General features: G+C 43.8%; 1 protein-coding gene across 1 annotated transcript in view; it reads right to left on the reverse strand.

Moving 5' to 3' along the window:
• Nucleotides 1–24,532, reverse strand: part of LOC130273600 (collagen alpha-6(VI) chain-like) — a 199,983-nt gene that overhangs the window by 86,746 nt on the left and 88,705 nt on the right. The window contains exons 19-22 of the mRNA XM_056520674.1: nt 16,677–16,742; nt 15,924–15,978; nt 10,275–10,309; nt 8,197–8,259 (exon numbers count right to left, since the gene is read on the reverse strand). Of these exons, the coding sequence (XP_056376649.1) occupies nt 8,197–8,259; nt 10,275–10,309; nt 15,924–15,978; nt 16,677–16,742 (219 nt within the window). The remainder of the gene's footprint in view (nt 1–8,196; nt 8,260–10,274; nt 10,310–15,923; nt 15,979–16,676; nt 16,743–24,532) is intronic.

A 24,532-nucleotide genomic window follows, 5' to 3' on the forward strand; every position in this document is an offset into this window, starting at 1 on the left:
TCAGCCTGCTGTCTGGAAAAGCCCTGGCTTGGGCCACACCGCTCTGGGACCGCAATGACCCCGTCACTGCCTCTGTACACTCCTTCTTCTCGGAAATTCGAAGTGTCTTTGAGGAACCTGCCCGAGCCTCTTCTGCTGAGACTGCCCTGTTGAACCTGGTCCAGGGTAATTCTTCCGTTGGCGAGTATGCCGTACAATTCCGTACTCTTGCTTCTGAATTATCCTGGAACAATGAGGCCCTCTGCGCGACCTTTAAAAAAGGCCTATCCAGCAACATTAAAGATGTTCTGGCCGCACGAGAAATGCCTGCTAATCTTCATGAACTTATTCACCTAGCCACTCGCATTGACATGCGTTTTTCCGAAAGGCGTCAGGAGCTCCGCCAAGATATGGACTCTGTTCGCACGAGGCGTTTCTTCTCCTCGGCTCCTCTCTCCTCTGGTTCCCTGCAATCTGTTCCTGTGCCTCCCGCCGTGGAGGCTATGCAGGTCGACCGGTCTCGCCTGACATCTCAAGAGAGGACACGACGCCGCATGGAGAACCTCTGCCTGTACTGTGCTAGTACCGAACACTTCCTGAGGGATTGTCCTATCCGCCCTCCCCGCCTGGAAAGACGTACCCTGACTCCGCACATAGGTGAGACAATCCTTGATGTCCACTCTGCTTCTCCACGTCTTACTGTGCCTGTGCGGATGTCTGCCTCTGCCTTCTCCTTCTCTTCTGTGGCCTTCTTGGACTCTGGATCTGCAGGAAATTTTATTTTGGCCTCTCTCGTCAACAGGTTCAACATCCCAGTGATCAGTCTCACCAGACCCCTTTACATCAATTGTATAAACAATGAAAGATTGGACTGTTCCATACGTTTCCGCACGGAGCCCCTTCTAATGAGCATCGGATCTCATCACGAGAGGATTGAACTTTTGGTCCTCCCCAATTGCACCTCGGAAATTCTCCTTGGACTTCCCTGGCTTCAACTTCATTCCCCAACCCTGGATTGGTCCACTGGGGAGATCAAGAGTTGGGGGCCCTCTTGTTCCAAGGACTGTCTAAAACCGGTTCCCAGTAACCCTTGCCGTAACTCTCTGCTTCCTCCAGTAACCGGTCTCCCTAAGGCCTATATGGACTTCGCGGATGTTTTCTGCAAAAAACAAGCGGAGACTCTACCTCCTCACAGGCCTTATGATTGTCCTATCGACCTCCTCCCGGGCACTACTCCACCCCGGGGCAGAATTTATCCTCTCTCTGCCCCAGAGACTCTTGCCATGTCTGAATACGTCCAGGAGAATCTAAAAAAGGGCTTTATCCGTAAATCCTCCTCTCCTGCTGGAGCCGGATTTTTCTTTGTGTCCAAAAAAGATGGCTCTCTACGTCCTTGCATTGACTACCGCGGACTTAATAAAATCACGGTTAAGAACCGCTACCCCTTACCCCTCATCTCTGAACTCTTTGATCGCCTCCAAGGTGCCCACATCTTTACTAAATTGGACTTAAGAGGCGCCTATAACCTCATCCGCATCAGAGAGGGGGATGAGTGGAAAACAGCATTTAACACCAGAGATGGACACTTTGAGTATCTGGTCATGCCCTTTGGCCTGTGCAACGCCCCTGCTGTCTTCCAAGACTTTGTTAATGAAATTTTTCGTGATCTGTTATACTCCTGTGTTGTTGTATATCTTGATGATATCCTAATTTTTTCGGCCAATCTAGAAGAACACCGCCAGCATGTCCGTATGGTTCTTCAGAGACTTCGTGACAATCAACTCTATGCTAAAATTGAGAAATGTCTGTTTGAATGCCAATCTCTTCCTTTTCTAGGATACTTGGTCTCTGGTCAGGGACTACAAATGGATCCAGATAAACTCTCTGCCGTCTTAGATTGGCCACGCCCCTCCGGACTCCGTGCCATCCAACGTTTTTTGGGGTTCGCCAATTATTACAGGCAATTTATTCCACATTTTTCTACCATTGTGGCTCCTATTGTGGCTTTAACCAAAAAAAATGCCGATCCCAAGTCTTGGCCTCCTCAAGCGGAAGACGCCTTTAAACGACTCAAGTCTGCCTTCTCTTCGGCTCCCGTGCTCTCCAGACCTGACCCATCTAAACCCTTCCTATTGGAGGTTGATGCCTCCTCAGTGGGAGCTGGAGCTGTCCTTCTACAAAAAAACTCTTCCGGGCATGCTGTTACTTGTGGGTTTTTTTCTAGGACCTTCTCTCCGGCGGAGAGGAACTACTCCATCGGGGATCGAGAGCTTCTAGCCATTAAATTAGCACTTGAGGAATGGAGGCATCTGCTGGAGGGATCAAGATTTCCAGTTATTATTTACACCGATCACAAGAACCTCTCATACCTCGAGTCTGCCCAACGGCTGAATCCTCGTCAGGCCAGGTGGTCTCTGTTCTTTGCCCGATTTAATTTTGAAATTCACTTTCGGCCTGCTGATAAGAACATTAGGGCCGATGCTCTCTCTCGTTCCTCAGATGCTTCTGAAATTGAACTCTCTCCTCAACACATCATTCCTCCTGACTGCCTGATTTCCACTTCTCCAGCCTCCATCAGGCAAACTCCTCCAGGAAAGACCTTTGTTTCTCCACGCCAACGCCTCGGAATCCTCAAATGGGGTCACTCCTCCCATCTCGCAGGTCATGCGGGCATCAAGAAATCTGTGCAACTCATCTCTCGCTTCTATTGGTGGCCGACTCTAGAGACTGATGTGGTGGACTTTGTGCGAGCCTGCACTATCTGTGCCCGGGATAAGACTCCTCGCCAGAAGCCCGCTGGTTTTCTTCTTCCTCTGCCTGTTCCCGAACAACCTTGGTCTCTGATTGGTATGGATTTTATTACTGACTTACCCCCATCCCATGGCAACACTGTTATTTGGGTGGTCGTTGATCGATTCTCCAAAATGGCACATTTCATCCCTCTTCCTGGTCTTCCTTCAGCGCCTCAGTTGGCTAAACAATTTTTTGTACACATTTTTCGTCTTCACGGGTTGCCTACGCAGATCGTCTCGGATAGAGGCGTCCAATTTGTGTCTAAATTCTGGAGGGCTCTCTGTAAACAACTCAAGATTAAATTAAATTTTTCTTCTGCATACCATCCTCAATCCAATGGACAAGTAGAAAGAATTAACCAGATCTTGGGTGACTATTTACGACATTTTGTTTCCTCCCGCCAGGATGACTGGGCAGATCTTCTACCTTGGGCCGAATTCTCGTATAATTTCAGAATCTCTGAATCTTCCTCCAAATCCCCGTTTTTCGTGGTGTACGGCCGTCACCCTCTTCCCCCCCTCCCTACCCCCTTGCCCTCTGGTCTGCCCGCTGTGGATGAAATTTCTCGTGATCTTTCCATCATATGGAGAGAGACCCAAAATTCTCTCTTACAGGCTTCTTCACGCATGAAGAGATTCGCGGATAAGAAAAGAAGAGCTCCTCCCATTTTTTCCCCTGGAGACAAGGTATGGCTCTCCGCCAAATATGTCCGCTTCCGTGTCCCTAGCTATAAGTTGGGACCACGCTATCTTGGTCCTTTCAAGATTTTGCGCCAGATTAATCCTGTCTCTTACAAACTTCTTCTTCCTCCTTCTCTTCGTATTCCTAATGCCTTTCATGTTTCTCTTCTTAAACCACTTATCATTAACCGTTTCTCTCCCAAATCTGTTCCCCCCACTCCTGTCTCCGGCTCCTCGGACATCTTCTCCGTCAAAGAAATTTTAGCATCTAAAAAGGTCAGAGGGAAAACCTTCTTTTTAGTGGATTGGGAGGGTTGTGGTCCTGAAGAGAGGTCCTGGGAACCTGAGGACAATATCCTGGACAAAAGTCTGGTCCTCAGGTTCTCAGGCTCCAAGAAGAGGGGGAGACCCAAGGGGGGGGGTACTGTTACGCCGAGCGCTCCGGGTCCCCGCTCCTCCCCGGAGCGCTCGCTACACTCCTCTCACTGCAGCGCTCCGGTCGGTTCCACGGACCCGGGGCGCTGCGATACCGCCTCTGGCCGGGATGCGATTCGCGATGCGGGTAGCGCCCGCTCGCGATGCGCACCCCGGCTCCCGTACCTGACTCGCTCTCCGTCAGTTCTGTCCCGGCGCGCGCGGCCCCGCTCCCTAGGGCGCGCGCGCGCCGGGTCTTTGCGATTTAAAGGGCCACTGCGCCGCTGATTGGCGCAGTGGTTCCAATTAGTGTTTACACCTGTGCACTTCCCTATATCACCTCACTTCCCCTTCACTCCCTCGCCGGATCTTGTTGCCTTAGTGCCAGTGAAAGCGTTTCCTTGTGTGTTCCTAGCCTGTGTTCCAGACCTCCTGCCGTTGCCCCTGACTACGATCCTTGCTGCCTGCCCCGACCTTCTGCTACGTCCGACCTTGCTTCTGTCTACTCCCTTGTACCGCGCCTATCTTCAGCAGCCAGAGAGGTTGAGCCGTTGCTAGGGGATACGACCTGGTCACTACCGCCGCAGCAAGACCATCCCGCTTTGCGGCGGGCTCTGGTGAAAACCAGTAGTGACTTAGAACCGATCCTCTAGCACGGTCCACGCCAATCCCTCTCTGGCACAGAGGATCCACTATCTGCCAGCCGGCATCGTGACAATATATATATATATCTGGAGAGAAAAATAATAAATATATAATAAATAAATTGCATGCTATTGACCACTGAGGAAAGGGTTTTACCGAAACGCTTTTGGTATCTCTAGACCTATTCAGACCGTTGCATATGCAGTATTAACCCTGGAGAGACGTTTTATTCTATTTTATTTTATTTTACTTTTTTTTATTTTTTATTCACATTATTTTAAACTCTGGAAAACCTTGTTAACACATTGGACATAATCTCACATCACCGGATTCAGATCCAAATCCAAGTTGCCAGATTATTGGACATTCCAGATCATGATCTGCTGCCCTGAACTGGTTAAATCCCAGTAATTCCTTTACCTGTGTGAAGACAGCAGGGCGTCTACACCATCTCAACTCAAAGCCACTCTACGGAGCCTGTGCAAGTAAAAAGAATCTCTCTGATCAGCAGACTGAAATTTGTGTCACGTGACCGCCCACAATCCATGTCACATGCCGGGAGCTTGCGGTGGCGAGAGATCGCACTTGCCGGTTCTTTCGCCACTTCCAGCTTTAGCAAGAAGATAACATCCCCGGGACCCTCAGGACTTGCTCGGAGTGGATGAGTGGCATTTAGTGCCTGTGACTTTGATTTTCAGGAATCGCTTACCGGCAAACGCCAACAGCCGGACTGCCAGGCTCCTTATGTGATAACTTGATGTGTTAACCCTATTTCTGGAGCTCCTCATATGGAACTTAGCTTATTGCTATTCACTATAGAAGATTTATTCTTAGGCTCCTTTCACACTATGAAAAGGACCTGTTATATAACACCCGTTATAAAATCGCGGGCGATCGCAGGGTAAAATGGCCATTAGAAAAGCCCTAACTTACGTTAGTAAATCCCATTATAGTCTATGGTATTTTTCTAATACACGTTTTAACCCGTTCTCGTCCGTCATTCATAATGGATGTTATTTTGGGATGGGAGATAGTAGCGGGAGAAATAGTGCATGCAGTTTGTTTCTTGTAGAGCTACTGCTCTGGATGCCTTGTGGCACAGCATGAATGAGGTCACCCACTCCTCAGTGCTGGGGGTGTAGCCAAGCTCTCTAACCCATCCCCTTTGATAAGGTAGCATTGTGCCGGAGTCCCTGGTGCGGAGCATAGCATAGAGTAGGGATGTTGAACTTGTGGGTCTGGTAATTCACCCGAAACACACCGCGTGTCGTAGAAATGTCAAAGCTGATGATATTGGAGCACACATAGGGCAGAGGGGGCTACCTAAAAAATTTTATGGTAACACTAGCTACCAAAAATCTTTAATTAAAATTTGAAAATGTATCTTTTAATCTTTGGAATTGTGAAGCCCTATGGTCTCCTCATGCTGCTGCCACCTCCATTGTGCCACCATATGGTCTCCATATGCTGTTGGCACCTTAGATTAAACTTTAAACATTTTCATGTATCTAAAATCTTTAATTAAATTTTACAAAATATCTTTAATCTTTTCTATTGTGAGGCCCTATGGTCTTGTCGGGCTGCTGCCATCTCTAGGCTCTGTCATTGTGCAGCCATGTGACTCCTTGTTAGATTGGGTTTTGTGGCCATACAGTATTAGTTCAAAGTAAACACTGGGACATTAAACTTGGGAATCTAATATAAATCTTAAATTTAAATGTAAAAAAAATCGATGTAATCTTTTCAAGACTGAGGCCCTATGGTCGTCGACATCATATTACCTATGGAATTATCACAAGAATCCAATGAAACAGCTTGGAGCAATAACAATGAACCATAACTGATTAAATGAAACATTTGCACTTTCACAGTCAGGGGGTGCTGAGAGGCAGGGGCTGGAACAGGTGGTATCTCACCTGGCGGAGGATAGCCAGCTCGATGCTCACCATAATGGGTACTCAAAATATGTAAATAAATTCAAATGAACTTAAATAAAAATTATATAAACATCTCTTTATTCTCTTAAATTTTGACGACATATGGTCTCCCTGCTGCCACATCTGTGGCAGTGATTCTACTAGCGATACCTGTAATACTGAAGAACAGTATTATTTCACTAATACAGTACACTCCTTATGTGTGTTAGGACAAGGTAAAGTGTTCTACACCCCTATTGAGGCTATATGGACTCCTCATGCTTCCGCAACCTCCAGGCTGTGTCAATCAGTTACTACATGGTCTCATCATGCTACCAAAAACTCCAGGCTGTGTCATTCAGCCACTATATGCTGCCACCAACTCCAGGCTGTGCTATTTAGCCACTATATGGTCTCCTCATACTGATGCCACCTCCAGGCTCTTTCATTGTGCCGCTCTGCGACAATGACTCTAATAGCGACGCCTCTGATCTTTATGTCATACTGAACAACAGTATTATTTCACTAAAACAGCACACACCCTATGCGTGTGACAACAAGGCAAGTGTTCTACACCCCTATTGAGGCTCTCTGTAGGCCAGAAATAGCCATTTTTAATAGCGATTTGCCGCAAATAAATTCAGTCTGAACCAAATTTTTTCTGAAAATTCGGCAAATCGGTCGAATCGAATTTTTCAAAAAATTCGCTCATCTCTAGTCTGGATAAAAAGTTGTGAATGGAATAGGATGACAAAAAAATGGTTGATCATCAGTGCTAAACAATGTGACTTTTCTAGTTGGGAACTTTACATACTTGACAAACATTGTCTCTTTCTCTATTTAGAAATTAGATTTAATTGGATTTAGTTTAGAAATCAGATTTAGAATGTCTTTGTTTAAATAAGGAAATATTGACCCAGAATGCTCTTAGTAAATGTGGCACAAATTGTTCAGATGTGAGACAGATTTTCCAATATTTGTTTTGTCACCTTGGCCATGATAATAACTTTGGATAACTTTGTAGACAATTCTTTATGGATAACATTATCCAACTTAATCCCTTTTATTGAGAACAGTGGACAGTCAGTAAGCCAGGTCTTATCTTTACTGCTTTAGTAAGATGTGGGCCTGTGTCTGACTTCTTATTAGCTGAAATAATTTCGAAGTAAACATAACCATGTGCATTCATGAGTGAACTTTTCTAGATTGTGCAACATCATCAAGTCCTTATAACAGGACATAAATTGTAAAATATCAAAAATCCAGGAAATCCAAGACCTTACACCTCCCACCCTTGAGACTATAAATTCTTTCTTCATGAGAAAGTCTTTGCCAAATACTTATTATTTTCCCATTGATTTCTTATGCTGAAGTTATCTAAATTACTTATGATGCAATCTGACATTACCAACAAAATCAACTGGAAATCTATCATTAGAAAATTAAATTTGCAGCTTTTTTTTTTGTTGTTATACAGACATCCCTATAAATAAAAATTAATTCTGAAATATCGCTGTTTTCACACTGGTCACTCAAGCACACACAATAGACTCACAATTTCTGCAGTTCAATTTCCAGATTTGTGTGTAGACTGGGACAGAGTCAGCAGAGTTATATTTTTGTAATTGGAGTGAGATTTAAAGGGGTTGTCCGGAGAGTAGAAAAGGTCCTACCTGTTTTAGTTCCCAGCACTCCACTTATGCTGACTTGTAGAAATCCAATAATGAGACAAAATTTTAATAAGAACTGTGTGACATGAATGTATTTACCTGCGAACCCCTCAATCCTTGTTCTCCTACCACACCCGGTACACCGGGATCCCCGTTAGTTCCCTACAGATAAAAAAATAAAATAAAAAACAAGAAGAATTAGGAGTACTTCTGTACAGATATTCCAACAACTCCTTCTATTTACCACCTAAGCAATAATGATGGATGCTGCAGGGAACTGTGCTGGGATGGAGGATGCATTCCTATTCCATTACAGTTCCCCATGCCATGCATGGCTACAGTGCCGTGTCATGTCTATGGAAGCAGGACCAGGTCTAGTGTGAGAAGGCTCCAGATTTTAACTATCTTATTTATTTCCTTTCTAACTGGAGTGAAGAGACACTTAACCTGTAGTTGGGAATTGAATGTGGGTTTGTGAGACAAGCAAACGTAAAAGGAGAAGGCTGTGATATCTATTCACACCCTCCAACCCCCCCCCCCCCCCCCGTGGTGAAGTATCAATCTATGAATGAATGAATAGTATTGGCCAAAGCACTGCTCTACCCACAAACAATAGTTGTTCTTTTTTCTGTATGTGAATTGTTGTAACCCCTGGGAGATAAAAGGTACTACAGTGAAATCTCCCTTAGTGGACACCTCCCAATAGGGGACACCTCCCAATAGCGGACAGTTTTTAATTCCCCGGCAGAGTCCCATAAGACTTAATGTATTTGCACCCTCCAAATAGAGAACATTCCCAATAGCGGACGCGGACACACCCAGTAGGGACGATAAGGGACAAAACACTCCCATTAGGGGACAAAACACTCCCAATAGGGGAAAACCAGGCTTATGTGCCAGCCCTACCTTGTACACAGGGCTGCCGATACAGGGCGTACAGCCAATACAGCCAAGGCCCCAGCTGCACCCCCCTGCAGAAGCCCCAGCACAGAAGCAGAAGACCAATGTTTAAACAGTGGTCTACTGCTTCTGTATGTCCACTGGCCACATCATTCACCCCCTCATTCCCTGATCTCCTCGGTGACACTTTATTCCCCCTATGCCAAACCATTCCCCCCTTTATTACCCCCTGTGCCACATCATTTCCTCTTGACCCCCCCTGTGCTATATAATTCCACCTTTATTACCCTGAGTGCAAACTCATCACTCCCTCTTTATTACCCCCTGTGCCATTTCTTCCCCCTGTGACATTTTATTCCCCCTTTATTCCCCTGTGCCACTTCATAAAGAGGGGTAATGAATTTACACAGAGGGTTATAAAGGGGGAATGAAATGGCACGGGGAGGGGGGATCAAGGGGACATTATGTGACACAGGGGGTAAGGGGGAGGATAATTTGGCACAATGCACGGGGGAATAAGATAGTGCATGGCATAAAAGGGGGATGAATGATATGGGGTGGGGGTGATAAGGGGAGATTAAACGACACTGTGAGATTCTACTGTAATATTGCTTTTTATGGTGTTTTATAGGTAATTACACTCTGGAGTGAGTACAGGACAGTATACTGTCATTTAGGTAAGTAACCTTTGTTTGACTCCTGTTCACCCACACTATAACTCAGTGGGTTTAGTTTGGGTGAACAGGCTGACAGTTTTCCTTTAAGAAAGATGGGAAATGAGACTTGCAGCTATCCCTTGTTCTAAAATATGCTGAACATCATAGAGAATTTTACAATACCCAGCGAATTGCACGAATGAACATGACTCATGCACAGAACTCGCTGGGCGTTTTAGGGTTACCTTAGCAACTGTACCAATCAGTGTAAGCTGCATCTCTCTTCACCAATCCAATTGAACATATGTGGGTTGTGCTGTCAAAACAAGTCTGATCCATGAAGGCCTCAACTCACAACTTACATAACCTAAAAAATCTGTTGTAAATGCCTTGGCACATATGATGGACACCTTCCGTAGCCCTGTGGAGTACGTGCTCGATGGGTCAGAGCTGTTTTGATGGCACAAAGGGGAACTACACAATATTAAGTAGGTGGTTGTTAATGTTATAGTTGATGAGTGTATACACAATATTATTCATACTTGATTCTAATTTAAAAAAGTGATAGGGAATAAGTATTGTTCAACTAAAAGATATCTGTTTAAGCTGTTAGAGTCATACAGGTGGTCCAGTGGAGCCTCTTCTTCCAGGAAAGTAGAAGAAAAAAACAGGGATATGCGCCCCTAGTGAAGGATGTTTATAGGTGAGATGAAAACAAGTTAAGTTGCAACACTCACCTATTTTCGTTGTGCTGAGAGCACAACATCTGTGATAGCCTTAGGTGATGTCTCAGGTCTGCAGCCACGGTCCTCAGGAGCAAAGGTGATGTCCCAGCAGTGTAAATAACAAGAAAAAGGCAAAAGTTGGGCCGTTGGTGGCGCTGGTCCTGATGAAAAGAAAGCTCTGTAGACCCTTCTCAGTGTCTAAATGTGGTTTTATTAGCACAGAAAGCAACGCGTTTCTGGTCCGAACTGGACCCTTCGTCTGGCAGTGTGCATACAACATAGTGAACAGATGCGGTTAAAATACATTCCTTACGCAACCATAAAGGTTACGTTCATTTGGCAATTCACAGACATGGTTTACGCAAGTAGCGTGGGTAAGTAGAACATCTGTAGCTGGAACTCGGTCCCGTACGAGTGCATTACTATATCTGCACTAGCCGGCCAGGGCGTCAGTAGATTACAAGGGCAATCTGATATATGTATGTGTAGGGATTACTGGGAAATAATATCGGCCGGAGATTGATATCCTTTTTAGTTACTGCGGCTGAGGGAGTAAGGATGATTTGGTAAGCGTAGCTGGAGATGCTCCTGATAGGTCAGGGGGCGGAGACCTATGTCCCGTGCGTATCACTCTGACTATTGAGCTGTCAGAACCCTTAGCGATATGGAGCGGTGGCGGAGTTGAGAAGGGGCGGATCTACAAAGGTACTGTACCAGTGCGGGTGAGTCTGCTATCGCACAGCGGGGCGATATGCAGCAGTAGTGGAGTAGAAAAAGGGCGGACCTTTGTTGGAAACGGGGCGATATGCAGCGGTATTGGAAAGGGGGCGATATACATCAGGGCGATATGCGGCAGTGGCAGTGTTGAAAAGGGGCGGACCAGTGTTGGAAGAAAATGACCAGAAAAGGGGCGGACCTATTTTGGAACATATACATCGGGGCGATATGCGGCAGTGGCAGTGTTGAAAAGGGGCGGACCAGTGTTGGAAGAAATTGACACAGAAAAGGGGCGGACCTATTTTGGAACATATAAATCGGGGCGATATGCGGCAGTGGCAGTGTTGAAAAGGGGCGGACCAGTGTTGGAAGAAAATGACACAGAAAAGGGGCAGACCTATTTTGGAAAAACTAGAAGGGTAGTGTGGCCGGCTTGATTAGAGGAACTATCACGGATTAGGGTAGAAGAGTAGTGTGACCGGCTAGATGTGCTGTGAGGCACCTAGCTAAGTGGACAATGGTTAGAATCTACTGGGTAGGGTATGCAGCAGCCGTATGAGGTATGTGGTATGGTAGAGATGGGGACAGTATTTTTTAGCCCCTATTGGGAAAAAATATATGTGTATTGCCTGGGGTAGGGGAGGGTGGGAATGGTAGTAACCCAGGTATACTCAGGTATGCCGTATGTAGGGCTGTTAGCATATAATACAGTGTGTACAGTATACCGTGTGAGGTATGTAGGACTGTCAGTAGTTGGTGTGGCATACTGGTGATGTGTGAAAGTTGGGATTGAAGGAGCAGGCAGTATTTTAAAGTATTATTTAGGGTGTGTAATACGGATTACACAAGGATAGTTTCAGAGACTTCGTTGAGTCCAGTAGGCTGGAGAGATCCACACTTGAAAATCCAGAAGACTTCTAATCTCTTCAGTATTTCAAATCTATTCGAACGGGATTTAGGAACATGATCAACAGGGGTAACATTGAAAGGTTTAGCAATCCCTTTGTGGGCCAAGGCACAGTGCCTGGAAAGTCCATGTAAAAGGAATCCCGTCCTTATATTAAACCTGTGCTTATTTATCCTGCTGCGTAACTTTTGAGTAGTCCGCCCAATGTACTGCAGGCCGCAGCAGCATTCAATCAGGTAGATGACAAATTCCGACTCACAGGTAAGATGGTATTTTATCTGGAGGATTTCGTCCGAGGTTTTTGAGCGGAATTCTTGACGGTTATGCATAATTTCAGCACAGCATAGACATCTGGTTTTTCCGCATCTATAACTACCTGGTTTTCCTTTTTGAGTTGGTCTTGGTTGTAGTTGTCTGAGCTGGCTTGGAGCAAGGAGGTTTTTGATGGTGGGGGCCCTACGGAACGTGACTCCTGGATGTTCAGGTAGATTATCACAGAGAAGTTTGTCGCTCTCAAGGATGTGCCAGTGTTGTTGGAGAATTTTCTTGATATGATTTGAGGTTGAACTGTAGGTGGTGATAAAGTTGAGTTCCCAATTCTTGGTGGTGGTTCTTTTTGTCTTCGGTTTAAGACAGTCCTCTTGTGTCAGATTTTTAGTTTTTTCGTAGGCGTCAGATAGTAGTTTCGGGGGGTATTTTTTGGCCGTGAATCTTTTCTTGAGTATCCCAGCCTGAGTGCAGAAATCTTTTTGGTTAGAGCAGTTTTTCCTTATTCTCTTGTATTGAGAGTAGGGGATATTCTCAAGCCACTTCTTGTGATGCCCACTGGAGAAGTCAATATAGCTGTTAGTATCGACTTTTTTGAAAAAGGTAGAGGTGACGAATTTGCTGTGATCATGTGATATGATCAGGTCTAGGAACTCAATGGATGTATTGCTGGTATGTATGGTGAAGGTAATACCCCAGTGGTTTGCATTTAGGTGTTCTAAGAGGTAGTTGGTAGATGTTTCTGGACCTCGCCAGATGAAAATTAGGTCATCGATGTACCTCCGATAGAGAATGATGTTCTCCATGATGTTGCTGTGGCCCCATATATGCATCATGGAGAACATCATTCTCTATCGGAGGTACATCGATGACCTAATTTTCATCTGGCGAGGTCCAGAAACATCTACCAACTACCTCTTAGAACACCTAAATGCAAACCACTGGGGTATTACCTTCACCATACATACCAGCAATACATCCATTGAGTTCCTAGACCTGATCATATCACATGATCACAGCAAATTCGTCACCTCTACCTTTTTCAAAAAAGTCGATACTAACAGCTATATTGACTTCTCCAGTGGGCATCACAAGAAGTGGCTTGAGAATATCCCCTACTCTCAATACAAGAGAATAAGGAAAAACTGCTCTAACCAAAAAGATTTCTGCACTCAGGCTGGGATACTCAAGAAAAGATTCACGGCCAAAAAATACCCCCCGAAACTACTATCTGACGCCTACGAAAAAACTAAAAATCTGACACAAGAGGACTGTCTTAAACCGAAGACAAAAAGAACCACCACCAAGAATTGGGAACTCAACTTTATCACCACCTACAGTTCAACCTCAAATCATATCAAGAAAATTCTCCAACAACACTGGCACATCCTTGAGAGCGACAAACTTCTCTGTGATAATCTACCTGAACATCCAGGAGTCACGTTCCGTAGGGCCCCCACCATCAAAAACCTCCTTGCTCCAAGCCAGCTCAGACAACTACAACCAAGACCAACTCAAAAAGGAAAACCAGGTAGTTATAGATGCGGAAAAACCAGATGTCTATGCTGTGCTGAAATTATGCATAACCGTCAAGAATTCCGCTCAAAAACCTCGGACGAAATCCTCCAGATAAAATACCATCTTACCTGTGAGTCGGAATTTGTCATCTACCTGATTGAATGCTGCTGCGGCCTGCAGTACATTGGGCGGACTACTCAAAAGTTACGCAGCAGGATAAATAAGCACAGGTTTAATATAAGGACGGGATTCCTTTTACATGGACTTTCCAGGCACTGTGCCTTGGCCCACAAAGGGATTGCTAAACCTTTCAATGTTACCCCTGTTGATCATGTTCCTAAATCCCGTTCGAATAGATTTGAAATACTGAAGAGATTAGAAGTCTTCTGGATTTTCAAGTGTGGATCTCTCCAGCCTACTGGACTCAACGAAGTCTCTGAAACTATCCTTGTGTAATCCGTATTACACACCCTAAATAATACTTTAAAATACTGCCTGCTCCTTCAATCCCAACTTTCACACATCACCAGTATGCCACACCAACTACTGACAGTCCTACATACCTCACACGGTATACTGTACACACTGTATTATATGCTAACAGCCCTACATACGGCATACCTGAGTATACCTGGGTTACTACCATTCCCACCCTCCCCTACCCCAGGCAATACACATATATTTTTTCCCAATAGGGGCTAAAAAATACTGTCCCCATCTCTACCATACCACATACCTCATACGGCTGCTGCATACCCTACCCAGTAGATTCTAACCATTGTCCACTTAGCTAGGTGCCTCACAGCACATCTAGCCGGTCACACTACTCTTCTACCCTAATCCGTGATAGTTCCTCTAATCAAGCCGGCCACACTACCCTTCTAGTTTTTCCAAAATAGGTCTGCCCCTTTTCTGTGTCATTTTCTTCCAACACTGGTCCGCCCCTTTTCAACACTGCCACTGCCGCATATCGCCCCGATTTATATGTTCCAAAATAGGTCCGCCCCTTTTCTGTGTCAATTTCTTCCAACACTGGTCCGCCCCTTTTCAACACTGCCACTGCCGCATATCGCCCCGATGTATATGTTCCAAAATAGGTCCGCCCCTTTTCTGGTCATTTTCTTCCAACACTGGTCCGCCCCTTTTCAACACTGCCACTGCCGCATATCGCCCTGATGTATATCGCCCCCTTTCCAATACCGCTGCATATCGCCCCGTTTCCAACAAAGGTCCGCCCTTTTTCTACTCCACTACTGCTGCATATCGCCCCGCTGTGCGATAGCAGACTCACCCGCACTGGTACAGTACCTTTGTAGATCCGCCCCTTCTCAACTCCGCCACCGCTCCATATCGCTAAGGGTTCTGACAGCTCAATAGTCAGAGTGATACGCACGGGACATAGGTCTCCGCCCCCTGACCTATCAGGAGCATCTCCAGCTACGCTTACCAAATCATCCTTACTCCCTCAGCCGCAGTAACTAAAAAGGATATCAATCTCCGGCCGATATTATTTCCCAGTAATCCCTACACATACATATATCAGATTGCCCTTGTAATCTACTGACGCCCTGGCCGGCTAGTGCAGATATAGTAATGCACTCGTACGGGACCGAGTTCCAGCTACAGATGTTCTACTTACCCACGCTACTTGCGTAAACCATGTCTGTGAATTGCCAAATGAACGTAACCTTTATGGTTGCGTAAGGAATGTATTTTAACCGCATCTGTTCACTATGTTGTATGCACACTGCCAGACGAAGGGTCCAGTTCGGACCAGAAACGCGTTGCTTTCTGTGCTAATAAAACCACATTTAGACACTGAGAAGGGTCTACAGAGCTTTCTTTTCATCAGGACCAGCGCCACCAACGGCCCAACTTTTGCCTTTTTCTTGTTATCTTCTTCCAGGAAGACTCTGAAAGGTAGAAAAGTACCAGATGTAAATGAATATACTATTTTCATGCTGGATTTGGTGGCATTGGAAATCATAGAATAAAGGAACAAAGGATGAAATAAGTAACCACAGATTAATATAATCAAACATGGTTTGAAAGAGTGGATGCTTGGAATAAGCTTCCAGCGGATGTAGGTGGAAAATACAAACAAAAATAAAACAAAGTGGACAAGTTTAAATCTTACTTCGCTGTCAGTGGTGCCAGGTGGTCCAGGTTTTCCTTCCATTCCAGGTTCACCCTAGAAAGGTGATAAAATTGAAAATTGAAGCCCTACAAGTCTAAAATTCTTCAAAGTCTAAAGGGGCATTTATAGAAATGCTACAATACTGGTAATATCAACTGAATACGGCTACTATATGAGCTATTTCAAAAGGTCATAGGGGACATTTATCAAAACCTGTCCAGAGGAAAAGTTGCTGAGTTGCCCATAGCAACCAATCAGATCACTTCTTTCATTTCTCAGAGGCCTTTCCAAAAATGAAAGAAGCAATCTGATTGGTTGCTATGGGCAACTCAGCAACTTTTCCTCTGGACAGGTTTTGATAATTTTCCCCCATGATGCTCTAGTGAACTATTTTGGTATCAGTAAATAAAAAGCACATTGTTTAGCATTTATATGTTAAAGGGATTGTAGATTGTAACAAATACTGCATGTGTGAAGCTTATGAATTACCTAACTATCATGCATGTTACTAGATATTATGGTAAATGTTGTAAAACTTATGTAAAACTCATTACAAATATTGTTACAATAAAAATGAAAAAGTATTTGTCTCTGTATAGCCCATTGTCTTCTGTACTACGGTATTCAACTATGATTAATTGATCTATATACTTAATGATGAATATTTTTACAAGCACTGTATATTATACAATAAAATCTGGTAGAATAAAAAAGAAAAAACATTCATTAAGAGCTACAAAAAAGATGCTCACCTCCATGCCCAAGTCACCTTTGGGACCTGGGGGTCCACGGACTGTGCTTTTTTCCCCAGTATCCCCCTGTTAACACAATGTATAAGACATTTTATATGTTGCTATTTTAGGATTTGCATGGCTTATACATGTGATTGCTCGTTATAGTGCATATGTGGTGGCATAGACTTTTATAGATATGGTCATTATTCATGGAATATAAATCCCACTTGTTTTCACCAGGTGGCAGGGGAATGAGAATAATATAATCACCAACTCACTCTTGTTCCGATATCTCATGTAAGTATGAATTCTTCTGAGATCTGAGATATATTAGTTTTGTTGTATAACCTGAAGTCATACTGGTGCCAGTAAATTATACAGACTTGTAAATGACTTCTAATTAAAAAACTAAAACTTTTCAATACGCAGTGCTCCCAGCTGTCATTTCATTTCATGTCCGGAACCGTTCTTTAACAGTTCCTTATACGGACAGAGGTTGCAGGAGAGTGCAGTGTTTCAGACTGAAAAGAATGACATGACTTCCTCATGGGCACACAGCAGTTTATTTGTACTGGAAAGCTTAAAGGGGTTATCCAGGAAAAAACTTTTTTTTAGATATCAACTGGCTCCAGAAAGTTAAACAGATTTGTAAATGACTTCTATTAAAAAATCTTAATCCTTTCAGTACTTCTGAGCTTCTGAAGTTAAGGTTGTTCTTTTCTGTCTAAGTGCTCTCTGATGACACGTGTCTCGGGAACCGTCCAGTTTAGAAGAGGTTTGCTATGGGGATTTGTTTGTAAACTGGGCGGTTCCCGAGACACGTGTCATCAGAGAGCACTTAGACAGAAAAGAACAACCTTAACTTCAGAAGCTCATAAGTACTGAAAAGTTTAAGATTTTTTAATAGAAGTAATTTACAAATCTGTTTAACTTTCTGGAGCCAGTTGACCACCACCTGAAGTTGGGAAAAATGTGGAGGTGGTGGCTGAAGAGGAGCCACATCCCCCCCCCCCCCTCACAGCTGCTGATGAGGAAGAAGAGGAGGAGGAGGAAGTTGCCCACTGCCCCCACTAGGAGGGTAAATATGTGCACACAGCATCATTTTTCATCCATAAGATGTACAGAAAAAAATGGCCAACAATGAAGGGAAAGCCGCAAAATACAGTAATATAATACAATAACACTAGACACTAACTCATTCACATAAATGCACACATAAATAACATTACACTCTACATAACTATTACAAACTAACAAACTAAATAACATTAACCCCTTAACGACCACGGACGTAAATGTACGTCCTGGTGCGGAGGTACTGTGTCCTGTGTATGACCACGAGCATCGGAGCGGTGTTCGCGTCATACACTGCAAGTCCCAGCAGCCGGGGCCCGCCGGTAATGGCCGACATCCGCGATCGCATGGATGTCCGTCATTAACTCCTCAGATGCCTTGATCAATACAGATCACGGCATCTGCAGCAATGCGCATGTTAAAATAGATGATTGGATCGCCCTTATGCTGCCGCAGGGACCTGACCATCTGTAATGGTGGCCGGAGGTCCACTAACCTGCCTCCGGCTGTCTCCAGGGGTCTTCTGCTCTGGTCTGAGATCAAGCAGACCAGAGCAGAAGACAGCCGATAATACTAATCAGTGCTATGCCCTATGCATAGCACTGAACAGTATTAGCAATCAAATGATTACTATAGATAGTCCCCTATGGGGACATAACAAGTGTAAAAAAAAAAGTTGAAAAATTTAAAAATAAAAAAGTTTAATAAAAGTGAAAAATCCTCTCCCCCAATAAAAACCAAAATTATCCCTTTCTCCCCAAAAGCATAAACATTTTTTTATAAACATATTTGGTATTGCTGCGTGCGTAAATGTCCGAAATATAAAAATATGATGTTAATGGTCCCATATGGTGAACGGCGTAAACGTAGAAAATAAAAAAATTCAGCTTTTTGTCACATTTTATTAAAAAAAATAATAATAAAAAGTGATCTAAAAAGTTTTTTATATGCAAATTTGGGATCAATAAAAAGTACAGATGATGCCGCAAAAAAGGAGCTCTCATACCACCCCATATACGGAAAAATTAAAAAGTTATAGGTGGTCAAAATAGGGCCAATTTACATTACTTATTTTGTGCAAAAAGTTTGCGACTTTTTTTAAGCGGTACAAAAATAGAAAAGTATCCAGCCATGGGTATCTTTTTAATCGTATTGATCCACAGAATAAAGAACACATGTCATTTTTAATCATAAAGTGTACAGTGTGAAAACAAAACCCTGCAAAATGTGCAAAATTGTGTTTTTCATAAAAATTTCCTCCTTAAAAAATTATTTTTTGGATTCGCTATACATTTTTTGGTAAAATGAGAGGTTTCTTTATAAATCACAATTGGTCACGCAAAAAAAAAAGCCCTTATATGGGTCTGTAGATTGAAATATAAAAGAGTTATGGATTTTAGAAGGCGATGAGGAAAAAACGAAAATGCAAAAAATACAATTTAAGGTCAAAATGGGCTTGGTCCTTAAGGGGTTAAACTATACTGAACTAACACTAACTAACCAGCTAAATAAGTCTAGAGATGAACAAAGTTTGAAAAAAAATTCCATTCAGACGATTTGCCGAGTATTCCAAAAAATATTTGGTTCTATCCTAATCGGGCTTTCAGGTGGCAGCAGCATGAGTAGACCATATAGTGGCAGAATGACACAGGCTTGAGGTGGCAGCAGCATGAGTAGACCATATAGTGGCAGAATGACACAGGCTTGAGGTGGCAGCAGCATGAGTAGACCATATAATGGCAAAATTACACAGGCTTGAGGTGGCAGCAGCGTGAGTAGTCCATATAGTGGCAGAAAGTCACAGGCTTGAGGTGGCAGCAGCATTCAGACGATTTGCCGAGTATTCCAAAAAATATTTGGTTCTATCCTAATCGGGCTTTCAGGTGGCAGCAGCATGAGTAGACCATATAGTGGCAGAATGACACAGGCTTGAGGTGGAAGCAGTGTGAGTAGGCCATATAGTGGCAGAATGACACAGGCTTGAGGTGGCAGCAGCATGAGTAGACCATATAGTGGGAGAATCACTCAGGCTTGAGGTGGCAGCAGCATTAGGAGACTATATAGTGGCAGAATGACACAGGCTTGAGGTGGCAGCAGCATTAGGAGACCATATAGTGGCAAAATGACACAGGCATGAGGTATTTATGGTCTTTAACAATAACTGGCCCCTATGACTGTGACAGTAAAAAACATAAAAGCCCTAAGTGTGTATATTACACTTAGATTAGATAAATAAAGCAAAAAAAAAACAAAACGAAACCTTAAGGACCTCACCAGAGTTACTGGTGCATGATTGTGGTATGATAATAAACTATATAAAATATATAAAAATATGAGGAGACCATGTTTCAAATTTTTAATAACATTTATTTATATTAACAAAGTATAAACTGTATATACACACTATTACTGCAGTTATAATGTATATTATAGGCATAAAATATATATTCTGGATCAAGGTGGTAGATTAAAGTTCCTGTTGAATATCAGTTAATCCAGCATCTACTACTCCAGGACTGGTGGCAGGAGATGGTTAAAAGTCCGTGGCTATAGGCCTATATGCTTCACAGTCACTGACACAAGATACGTGTCTAAATAATGGTATATAGAAGTAGTTATTGATAATCTCAACAAATAAGTTTTGGACGTCCTGTATAGGGTCAGCACTGACAGCGTTAGGACGGCTTGCACCGTTCTACGACAGGCTGCACAGTGGATTATAACACACCGTCTACACTGCACTTTTGCCGCTCTCCATTTTGGTTAGCAGACAATAGATACTTGTTGCTCTGATCGGCAAGACCAGAGCTCCAGTGGAGTGGCGTCTGACGTCAGGAGAAGGTCCACGTGGGGTGAGATGTTGGGAGCAAAGTCCAGCTGTTTGATTGAAAGTGCATGAACGGGATGCTGCTATTCTGTCTGTGCAACAGATGAATAGCTTTTCCAAAGATCGCAAATTTCTTGCAGTAGTAGTGCGTATTCAAAAACAATAAATGCGTTTCAGGGTACTAATACAGGTCCCCTTCCTCATATTTTTATATATGTTATATATTTTATTATCATACCACAATCATGCACCAGTATCTCTGGTAATGTCCTGGAGGTTTTGGTTTTATCTATCTAATCTTTTTTTTTTTTAATAACTGGCTAGGGATATAGGTGAACATACGATCTAGCCTGTGAGCTTTTTTTTTAGCTGTGAGCTGCACACACAGTTTTTTTTTGTCTTTATGGTGTATATTACACTTAGGATAGGAAAATACTCTCCATGACATTTACACCTGAATTAGGCGTTAAAAGCAGGTGAATATGTCTTTTAGTGCACACACTAACTGGCCCCTATTAGCTTCAGAGTATTACACCCCAGTACAGTAGCAACATAAAGTGTTCTCTCTCTCTCTCTTTCCTGACATATTCTACTTTATGTTAGTGGTAAAATTTCATCGATACTTGCATCATTTCTTGGTGAAAATTTCCAAAATTTGATGAAAAAATTGAAAATTTTGCTTTTTTTTTTTTTTTAACTTTGAAGCTCTCTGCTTATAAGGAAAATAGACATTCCAAATAAATTATATATTGATTCACATATACAACATGTCTACTTTATGACTGCATCATAAAGTTGACATGTTTTTACTTTTGGAAGACATCAGAGGGCTTCAAATTTCAGCAGCAATTTTCAAATGTTTCCCAAAATTTTCAAAATCTGAATTTTTCAGGGACCAGTTCAGTTTTGAAGTGGATTTGAAGGGCCTTCATATTAGAAATACCCAATAAATGACCCCATTATAAAAACTGCAGGGCTCAAAGTATTCAAAATGACATTCAGTAAGTGTGTTAACCCTTTAGGTGTTTCACAGGAATAGCAGCAAAGTGAAGGAGAAAATTCATATGGAAATACCCCATATGTGGATGCATAGTGCTCTGCTGGCGCTCTACAATGCTCGTCCACAGAGCACTTTACATCAACATATGGGGTATGTTCTTACTCAGAAGAAAAGGGGTTACATATTTTGGGGGGCTTTTTTTATTTTCCCTTGTGAAAATGAAAAATTTTGGGTAACACCAGCATTTTAGTGAAAACATTTTCTTCTTCATTTTCCCATTCAACTTTAAGGAAAATTCTTCAAACACCTGTGGGGTGTTAAAGCTCATTATACCCCTTGTTATGTTCTGTGAGGGGTGTAGTTTCCAAAATGGGGTCACATGTGGGTATTTATTTTTTACGTTTATGTCAGATGCGCTGTAAAAATCAGCCACCCCTGTGCAAATCCCCAATTTAGGCCTCAAATGTACATGGTGCGCTCTCACTCCTAAGCCTTGTGCGCCCGCAGAGCATTTTACGTCCACATATGGGATATTTCCGTACTCAGGAAAAATTGCGTTAAAAATTTGGGGGGTCTTTTTTCCTTTTACCTCTTGTGGAAATAAAGTATGGGGCAACACCAGCATTTTAGTGTAAAATGTTTTATTTTTTTACACTAACAGGCTGGTGTAGCCCCCAACTTTTCCTATTCACAAGGGGTAAAAGGAGAAAAAGCCCCCCAAAATTTTTAGTGCAATTTCTCCCGAGCACGGAAATACCCCATATGTGGATCTAAACTGTTTCCTTGTAATCCAACAGGGCTCTGAACTGAGAGAGCGCCAATTAGGGATTTCATAGGGGTATTCTATGCCAGTGATTCCCAAACAGGGTGCCTCCAGCTGTGTACCTCCTCCGTTTTGGAAACACTGCCGTATGATAAGTTTTTTATTTCTATTGGGAGGAACAGTATAAGGGTATGTGTAGTGTTTTACCCTTTATTTTGTGTTAGTGTAGTGTAGTGTTTTTAGGGTACATTCGCACTGGCGCGTTTACAGTGAGTTTCCCGCTAGGAGTTTGTGCTGCAGCAAAAAATTAGCTGCAGCTCAAACTTGAAGCTGGAAGCTCACTGTAAACCCGCCCGTGTGCATGTACCCTGTACATTCACATGGGGGGGGGGCAAACTCCCAGCATGTGTACTGACAGAACGTGCATGCTGGGAGTTGTACTTTTGCAACAGCTGGAGGCACACTGGTTGGAAAACCTTCAGTTAGGTTCTGTTACCTAACTCAGTATTTTCCAACCAGTGTGCCTCCAAACTACAACTCCCAGCATGTACTGATCACCGAAGGGCATGCTGGGATATGTAGTTATGCAACAGCTTGAGGTATGCAACTACAACTCCCAGCATGCCGAGACAGCTGTTTGCTGTTTGGGCATGCTGGGATTTGCAGTTTAGCAACATCTGGAGGGCCACAGTGTAGAGACCACTGCACAGTGATCTCCAAACTGTGGCTCTCCATATGTTGCAAAACTACAAATCCCAGCATGCCCAGACAGCAAACTGCTGTGTGGGCATGCTAGGAGTTGTAGTTTTGCAAGATCTAGAGGGCCACAGTTTAGAGATCACTGTGCAGTGATCTCCAAACTGTGACCCTCCAGCTGTTGCAAAACTACAAATCCCAGCATGCCCAAACAGCTGTCTGGGCATGCTGGGAGTGGTAGTTTTGCAACATCTGGTGGGCTACAGTTTAGAGCCCACTGTATAGTGGTCTCAACTGTAGCCCTCCAGATGTTGCTAGGCTTCCGTAGGATCCAGGGAGCCGCATCTCCATTCTCTTCTGCCGCTGATTGCCACCCGCTCCCGATGGGTAATTGGACTTCGCCGCCGCTCCTCGTCGGTTTCCCCATTCTGCCCAGCCTACAGTGGGTGGGCAGAACGGGGAAACCGAAAGTTAACCCCCCCCGCCCCCGATCTGCTATCGGTCGTCGCTTCTAGATGACCAATAGCAGGGATAGGAGGTCCTAACTCCTATCCCTTCAGGGGGATCGTGGATGTCTTGGACAACCCCAATCCCCCTTATTTTCCGGGTCACCGGAGACCCGTATGACCCGAAATTGTGGCAAATCACCGGTGTGAATTCACCGGCGATTTGCAGCGATCGCCGCAATGGGGTGGGGGGGGGGGGACTGATGACCCCCCCTGGGCATTTGCACGGGGTGCCTGCTGATCGATATCAGCAGTCACCCCGGTCCGGTCCGCGTACGTCCTTGGTCCTTAACTGGTTAACAAATACTCTACACAATGCACTAATTACATACCTATACGCCCTCAGCCCACTCCCTTTCTATAACGTGGGGCCATCACGTCATAGCGGGTTGGGCCCGGCCTCTAACAACCGGGACCTGTGGCCGGGACCTGTGGCTAATAGCGCGCGGCACTGATCGCGGTGCCGCGCGCTATTAACCCTTCAGATGCGGCATTCAAAATTGAACGCTGCTTCTAAAGTGAAAGTAAAGCACTGCCGGCAAGCTCAGGACGCTGTTTGGGATCGCCGCAATGAAATCACGGCATCCCAAACAGCTGTAAAGACAGCAGGAGGGTCCCTACCTTCCTTCATGCTGTCCGATCGCCGAATGACTGCTCAGTGCCTGAGATCCAGGCGTGAGCAGTCAAGCGGCAGAATCACTGATCTATGGCTTCCTATGAGAAACCATTGATTAATGTAAAAGATCAGTGTGTGCAGTGTTATAGCCCCCTATGGGAGCTATAACATTGCAAAAAAAAAAAAAGTGAAAAAAAAGTGAATAAAGATCATTTAACCCTTTCCCTAATAAAAGTTTGAATCACCCCCTTTTTCCCAATAAAAAAAAAAATGTGTAAATAAAAATAAAAACATATGTGGTATCGCTGTGTGCGGAAATGTCCGAATTATAAAAATATATCGTTAATTAAACCGCACGGTCAATGGTGTGCACGCAAAAAAATTCCAGAGTC

This window comes from Hyla sarda, chromosome 5 (assembly GCF_029499605.1).
Source record: "Hyla sarda isolate aHylSar1 chromosome 5, aHylSar1.hap1, whole genome shotgun sequence".
NCBI lineage: Eukaryota > Metazoa > Chordata > Amphibia > Anura > Hylidae > Hyla > Hyla sarda.